Source organism: Capsicum annuum, chromosome 1 (genome assembly GCF_002878395.1).
Source record: "Capsicum annuum cultivar UCD-10X-F1 chromosome 1, UCD10Xv1.1, whole genome shotgun sequence".
Lineage (NCBI taxonomy): Eukaryota > Viridiplantae > Streptophyta > Magnoliopsida > Solanales > Solanaceae > Capsicum > Capsicum annuum.
Window position 1 is genome coordinate 107,935,779 of NC_061111.1, and position 8,293 is coordinate 107,944,071.

At 33.9% G+C, this 8,293-nt stretch overlaps 1 protein-coding gene and 1 long non-coding RNA gene across 2 annotated transcripts; one reads left to right on the plus strand and one right to left on the minus strand.

The window, feature by feature from the left end:
• The first annotated feature begins 6,047 nt into the window (after nt 1–6,047).
• LOC124897848 lies at nt 6,048–6,763 on the plus strand. The gene is made up of 2 exons (XM_047411453.1): nt 6,048–6,171; nt 6,495–6,763. Exons 1-2 carry the CDS (start codon nt 6,048–6,050, stop codon nt 6,761–6,763), a joined length of 393 nt encoding a protein of 130 aa, XP_047267409.1.
• A 128-nt stretch (nt 6,764–6,891) lies between these two features.
• On the minus strand, nt 6,892–7,501 carry LOC107877263. The gene is made up of 3 exons (XR_007052311.1): nt 7,348–7,501; nt 7,243–7,280; nt 6,892–7,166 (listed from the first exon to the last, which is right to left on the minus strand). It is a non-coding gene; the product is annotated as an uncharacterized LOC107877263 (long non-coding RNA).
• Between the last annotated feature and the right edge of the window lie 792 nt (nt 7,502–8,293).

The window sequence follows — 8,293 nt, forward strand, 5'->3', positions numbered from 1 at the left end:
CTAGTATAAAGATCCCAAATCCATTCAATATACATGCACGTGAGCTAAAAATCCACTCAATAAGTGAACGATCCATGATTCGGTATAATCCATGTACCATTAGAGTGAATATGCAAGTAATACATAATTAGTATCACATTGATCCTAACTTAAGACATTTCTATCATGAAAAAAGCAACCAAATGTATACACAAGTCCAATAATATCAGACAAGACCCCCACGTGGCCCATACATAGCAATTATTGTCTTAGATCACCAATAATAATAACATTAGCCCCCACATGGGCACATGGCAGTAATAACATTATTTCTATGATTATTACCCATACCCATAGTATGCTTTAATATAAATATTAACTACCCAATTCGGTCTGAAGAAAGGTAAGCCGTAATATACCTCATGAAGCCAAAATCCAATCCTAAAATCCTTCACGCGGAGCTTTTTGCCTCTCAAATGGCCTCGAAATTAACTAAAGCATACAAATATAGAATCTACACGTTAAAAAAAGTCAACGATACTCATATTACCTATTTTCAAATTGAAATCAAAATAGACCCCCTAAGTGGCTTTTCAAAAAAGAAAAGGGTAAAATTGAAATTTTTGCTTATAAATACTGTACCATGATTAAAGAAAGAAATAAAAGAAAACTCAAATGAAAATGGGCTTAAAATAGGGTTTAAATTGAAATAACTATTTTAGGCCTTCTGAGCCATAATTCCAAAATTACACTTTTGAAATCACAATTTAACAAGTTTTAACCGACATGAATTGAAGTAAAATCATTGAAATAGGGATTTGGAGCTTACCCAATCTTAAAAATGGAAGAAGTCATCTAAAAACCTCTTAACTCGAAGCTCAAAATCTTAAAAATGGGAGAAAAATGACAAAAGGAATTTTTATACTATACCAGGCATGACCACTTAAGTGGCCACTTGACCGCTAAGTGGTCACTACTAAAGTGGTCAAGTGCCGCTTAAGCGGTACCCACGAGGTCTTTACCCTCCGCTTAGGTAGAAAATGGGTCGCTGAAGCAAACCGAACTTCGCTTTGGCAGCCCCTACTGGTGAGACGATCGCTTAAGAGGCCTCCACTAAAGTGACTCAAGTGTCGCTTTAGCGGTTGCACCAACTGAGTGATGCACCAGCGGGGACTAGAAAGATTTTCAAGTCTCCGTCGACCCCTCGGGATTCATCCAAAATCTCGAGAATGCAAATAAACTATCCTACCCTATCAAGTTTGACGTTCCAAACTCAATTGCAACATCAAATTTTTGAAAAGAGGTTGTTTTTACAAAATTGACCCCCAAGACTCAATTTTACAAAATTTCAAACCGAGGGTCAAAATGAGATCCAAAATCCCTAAAATCAAACCAACCAAGCTACTAATCCAAAATCGACATTTTAGATCTACTAGTGTAGTCTGCCTTTCCATCTGACACACAAAATAATAAATGTTGATCGAAGTCAACTATAAGGCCTTTTTAACCTCTAAAAACCACAAACATGCACGAATCACAGCAAAATGTATTGAAAACCATCTCAATCATTCCCACACCCCATAAAATCATGTAGCAACCATGAAAGGGGTAAAATGGTCAAAATATATAAAAAAGAGACATTCACAGCATCAAGTCCTTATAGTTCTTTTGTGACCAACCATCTTACATATGGAGCACTTATTTTTTCTTGTTGAAAATGATTCCCCAACTCCACGCCTCCTTTTCATTTCCTTCTTCCTAATTTTCTTGGGTCAACATATAAAGGAGGTATCTATCTCTCCAAAATCTCCAACAAAATAATCTAAGAGTCTTCAAGAGGCACCGAATCAATTTTCTCACAATATGCAATTATGTATTTTTTTCATCAAATAATATGGAGACGAGTGGTCTTAAATTTAGTTTCCAAGTCACAATATTGGACGTTGCAATAGAATGTGGACGAGGTATTTTGTTCAAGTTAGAAACTCTACATGTACAAGTGTTTGTTTGAAGATCAACCATGGCAACATCACTATGACCGTTGATGTTGTTCTATAATTGGCTATTTGATTGGCCAATAACTTGTTTACCAAATTAATGTACTTTGATATTTTTTTCTTCATTGAAGGAATAAGTTTGTTTGGTGAGTTGAACAACTCATACGCCTCTCATGAAATAATTTTACAAATCTCATATTTATTTTGTAAAATAGAGAACAATGGAAAATTCTCTTTCAACGTCAAATATTGCATTCACCGAATCAATAATGTTTAACGTCATAATATACCTATATAAAAAAATCTCTTACTCAAACATAGTACTACAATAAACTCAAATAAAACACTAAATTTATAATATTGTACCTATTTTCCTTACAAAATATCCTTCTCTATCTGTGGAATCCAACACGTTTGAGATGTTCGATTGGCTTGGGTACCATATTCCTTATTTGATTGAAATGTCGGCTGTCTTGGGTACCATATCCCTTATTTGATTGAAATTTTCATATGACTCAACTCTATCATACACTTTCACTACTTTATAAAAATGTGATATGACCTTCGAATTGTGAAAGTTGTTTTGAATATTTTTTATAAGGTTCCTCATACAACAACTATAATAAGCTGAAGGGTAGACAATTGAAACCATTTTTTGGATACTTAAATGCCTATTTGAAATTATGCCCAACTCATCGATATCATCTGTATAGCTTTTTATTTGTTAAAAAAAATTGGCATGAAGCATCACATTCCTTGTACACTATGCAAAAAACCACTGGAAAGATATGATTCTCTGCATCATGTGCCACCACCAATAGCAAAACTCCTTCATACTTGCTCTAGACCACAAATGTGATACTTTTCATAAGTTTTAATGTAGAATCTATCAGAACTTATGAATTTCACATCCCTCAACCATCACTTGTACTACAAATGTGCAAATCTAAAATAATACACACTATGCAAATTAATCACCTTCTCGAGTCTAAAATCTTTTTTCAAGCAGGTAATATGCATGAAGTAACTAGTTCTCCCTTGTTATTGAATGACATTCCATTGTAAAAACCTATTTCATCATCTTGAAGATTGATAGACTGTGTTGATTGAGTACTACCCACTGTATTGCTTGAATTAATGGGTATAGGTGTTTGAACTTCCTCCACTTTATCTCTACTCCCATCTTCTGGAATATTTATGTCCACACTATATAAATCATCATTTATCATATCTTGTTGGTCTTGTTCTATATTTTAATTCTCTATCAGTTTTTCAACTATGCACATCCTTAAAATGGGCCTAGCTGCATCACTTAGATAAACACGCAAACGAACTTGATAGCTTATCTTAAAAGGTAGGACCCTCCAATTTTCAAAAGAGATGTCCATGCAACTGATGACAAGATCTTTTGGTTGGTAATTTAGTCCATAATTGTTGATGATTAAGTTTAAAAATCATCATTTAATAGATCTCTTTGGACTGTCAGTGCTATTGTCTCTAAAATGTTACCATCCTTCCAATGCCAAATGAATCGATTGTTCTTCTCAATTCACTCACCATGATAATCAACATCTATTATTATTGAATCCTCCATGAATGGTACCTAAAGAAACTTATTAAAAATATTAATAATGATAGTATGGTAAAGTTGAGTGGATATGTACAACAAAAAAAATATATGTAGTACCATTGTCCCAAAAATAAGTATCTGGTGCAACATATGAGTCACCTGTTGCAATAAATAACTAATTTGTTGCATCAGGTGACCTACTTATCGGATTTAGATTATGATCTGTCCCAGTATTGCCACCTACTGTAATATGAATCCAACAGATAAGTCATCTACTGCAACAGAGGGGTCATCTATTACAGCAGATACTTTATCTGTTGCAACACATGACTCACCTGTTGGATACATGTTCAGAAACAAAAAAAAATCCAATAGGAATGTTAGCTGTAGCAACAAATGAGTCATCTATTACAACAAATGACTTATCTATTGAATTCAAATTTTAGTTATGTCCCAACTTGTCCAATTGTTGTAGAATGCATTCAACGGCAAGTCATCTATTGAAATAGATGAAACATCTATTGCAACAACTGACCTACTTGTTGCAGTAGATTACTTATCTGATAGATTAAGTTTCTATTTCTAAATGTGCATCCAATGGATAAGTCATCTGTTACAACAGATGACTCATCAATTTCAATAAATAAGTCATCTACTGCAACATATGACTTACCTATTAGATTCATCTATTGTTTTGCCCCAGATTTAATATAAGCTATCCAACGGCTAAGTGACTGTTGTAATAGATTACTAATCTGTTGGATCCACTTAAGACATATGTTGCAACAAATTTCTTATTTGTTTCAGTAGATGACTTACCTATTAGAACTACTTTGACAATAGTGGAAACTATTCAAAAACTATTATAAATGAATACAACAATTGTTGGATACGCTGCTGTAAATTGTTAGAAAAACACCCGATATACCTAGATGAAAAATTGAACTAAAATCATTATTTTACTCACCAAAATCACCTATTAAGTAATACCCAATGATATACGAACAAAATTTAGTCAAAAATTTTTGTCCAGTAGCAGCAGTAGTGACAACAAAAAGGATAACAACAATAATGACGACAAGCAGTAGAAAAAAAATGAAAATCAAGAAGAAGAACAATAAGTAAAATCCCAAGAAGCAACAGTAGCAAACATGAATGAAGAAAAGCGAGAGAAGAGAGAGAAAAGAGCTAGACTACCACGTTTTTCCTCTCCTTTTTTAGTTTTAGGATTTTATATAAATGGGTCAAAATGTAAAATAAAAAACTTGGGAATATAAAATTCATCCTCTTAATCCTCTTCATCATTGCAGCTGAAGTACTAGCTAGGAGCTTAAATAAGTTATTTGATGATCCTTTATTTAAAGGATATGGTATGCCTAAGTGGAGCCCAAAAATTAATCACCTCTCTTATACTGATGATACTATTCTCTTTTGTTCAGGACACTCAGGTTCTATAAAGAAGATGATAAAGATTCTGAGGGAGTATGAGAGAATATCAGGACAACTGATTAACCGAGACAAAAGTTTATTCTATCTTCATGAAAAGACTCTTATAGGAATGTGTTTAAAAATTAAAAGAACAATTGGCATTGCTCAGGATTCTTTTCCTTTTACCTATTTAGGATGTCCTATTTTATATGGGAGAAAGAAAAAGTGCTTCTTTGAGGATTTGGTTAAGAATGTAATGAAAAGGTTAAGCTTGTGGCAGAATAAACTATTGTCTTTTGGAGGAAGGTATATATTAATAGCTCATGTGTTACAATCTATACCTATATATTTGTTATCTGCTATGAATCCTATTCACAAAATCTTTGCCAAGTTTTTTTTGGGGAAATGCTACTGGAGTTAAGAATAAGCATTGGGTTTCTTGGAAAACTATATGCTATCCAAGGAAAGAAGGAGGTATTGGTTTTAGATCTTTGCATACTGTTGCTAAATCCCTTGATGCTAAGCTATGGTGGAATTTTAGAACTTCTACCTCCTTGTGGAGTGAATTTATGTGGAATAAATATTGCGAAAATCTACATCCTACTCTGGCTAGGGGCCTTGGATCATCTCAAACTTGGAGAAGGTTAGTGGACATCAGAGAACACATTGAGCACAATATTTAGTGGCAGGTCAAATCAGGAAATTCAAGTTTCTGGTTTGCCAATTGGACTAGAAAAGGTGCCCTCTATTTTGTGAAAGGAGAGAATGTTGTTGAAGAAGAAATAGAGTTTAGATATTTTGCAACTGAGGAAGGCTAGAACTATCAGATGTTAAGAAGCAGACTATCTCAAGATATGACTGATTACATAATGGAATATATAAAGCCTCTTGTTGGGGATCAGCTCAATGATAGGGCTTAGTGGATGGGTCACAATCAAGGTATATTTTCTGTTAAATCAGCCTTCCATATGATGAGGAATAAGAAGGTTCCTAAGGAGGAATACATGTATATTTAGAAAAAATGGATGCCTTTTAAAAGCAGTTTCTTCATGTGGGGGGTTTGGAGAATGAAGATGAGAATTAACATTGTCTCTAGGTGTTGGTGTTGTGATGATAAAAATGAGGAGACTATTGAGCATCTTTTTCTAACATCCTCTATAGCTAAAAGGCTATGGAGGCAATTTGCTATTTTTGCAGGTATAAACATTAAAAACATAGATCTAAATCAGGTGATATGGACTTGGTGGACAATGAAGGTGCCTACTAAACTGAAGGTGGTTTTTGAAACAATCCCAACAATGATCATGTGGTTCTGTGGAAAAAAAGGAATGAGATTGAGCACAAAGGTAGAGTTACTTTTAACACCCTGGTGTGGCAAGTACAAGACTTGGTGAGAAAATTTATCAAGACCTTATATCCTTGGGTGTTGGTGGGAGAGAGAGATTGACCATCTTTGGTAAACACCCTCAGACAATACAGATCTCGGTTACATTGTCTGAGTGTTACATGGCGTTTTTCAGAAAGGGGTAAATATAAATGTAACACAGATGGGGTATGTTTGGGAAACCCAGGTATTAGTGCTATTACTTTCTGCATCAGGAATGAAGAAGGGAATTTGGTTTTTGCAAAAGCTAAAGGAATAAGGGAAACTACTAATATGGAGGCAGAGATTACAACAATTGCAGAGGCTTTGACATATTGTCAAGCACAGAACATAAAAGGAGTTACCATTGAAACTGACTCTCTTATCTCTCAAAAGATGATTCAGGATCAGTGGAAAATTCCGTAGGAGTTAGTAGAAAAGTGAAAAACATTCAACACATGTTGAAAGCAGTATAAGGAAATGTTACACACATTTTCAGAGAAGGAAATACTGTAGCAGACGCTTTAGCTAGTGAAGTTATTGTGCAGCAAACGGAAATGGAATTCAGCATATTCATACAACTTTCGGTTAAGGTAAGAAAGTTACTCAACATGGATAAGACTCAAATCCCTAATCTCCGAATCAGAACATGCAAGATAGTCAAGCAGTAACAATGGAACAGGAAAGCATGCTTAAATAGATGATACTAATTTTAATTACAGAGATCGTAAGGGGGTCCCTAATAACAACAATAACAGGAGTACATGGTCGCTACATCACCTCAGATTGCTTCGAACCAGTGAGGAGCAAGCTGATCCAGCAGCAGAACCTAGGCGTGATATCAAAAATTAGACGAAGGGAGCTAAAAGGTTCAAAAACAATTAGTATTTGGAGGAGATGCTTACAGAAAGGGGTGAATCTGAGGGGTAGCACATTTTTTCACCTGAGTTCATCGTGGAAATTAGCATGGTTGAAGTTTCAAGGAAAACTCTAAATGAAAGAAAACTTACCAGTGCTTGAAGGAATTGATCAAAACCACACTTGCAAGGTTCAAGCTTGAAGAACACCCACAAAAACATGGGTGAAATGAGGCGGCAGAAAAGGAATAAGAGTACTTGGTACTCTTGCCTAAATGGATGCTTTGTATGTTTTAAGAAACTTTTAATCTTATTTCTAAGTGGATCGGGTCATTTGTTGGGCCCGTCCGATCAATGTATTATTGTGAATTTGCTTTGATTTTTGCAACATAAATAAAATGGTCCAAATCGGACCAAAAATTTAATTAAAAAAAATTCCACTTAATCCTTATTCTAAAAATAGTCACTCATACTCAATACTTAACACTTGAGTCACCTAATTATGAAACTTTTCTACAACTCTTAATTCATTGTCTCCTGATACTACTACTTTTCAGTCATTAGCTTTGTAAAAGCAGAACGAAAAGAACGTATCTAGCCTTTACTATGGGGGAAAACTGAAAAAGATTATATACTGTCACATTTCAAATATGGGTTGTTCGTACCTCATTTATTTATGCATGAAAAAATTGGAGTTAATTACCCATTGAAGTAACTGAAAAAAGTGACTCATTGAAGTATTAAAATATCATTTTTGAATTTAGTTTTCTATACGGTAATTCAAGTATTGACAAAATCTTATCAAAGTTTGTTTTGATTTTTTGATTTCTTTTTCTTTTTTAAATGGTTATTCATGTATGGAGAAGATCCTAATAAAGTTAACTAAGTAGGCGTTCATCAATATTATTCACAATATTTTGAAATACGTTTTTGCTTTATTCCGAAATACTTATTTTGTCATAAATATTTTAAATGCGTTTTCACAATATTCTCAATTTTTGAAAAACACCTGTTGAGGGGTTTTCACTATATTTGAATTCACTTTTTGCACTTTTTAATTATATTTTTCAAAAAAATTTAATTTTTTTATTTTCATAAA

Excerpts from the sequence above, each read along its gene's own strand:
- LOC124897848 (XM_047411453.1), top strand. The coding sequence starts at position 6,048 with ATGAGAATTAACATTGTCTCTAGGTGTTGGTGTTGTGATGATAAAAAT. Across the intron at positions 6,172-6,494 it reads GCAATTTGCTATTTTTGCAG|AAAGGGGTAAATATAAATGT; the intron begins GTATAAACATTA and ends GGCGTTTTTCAG.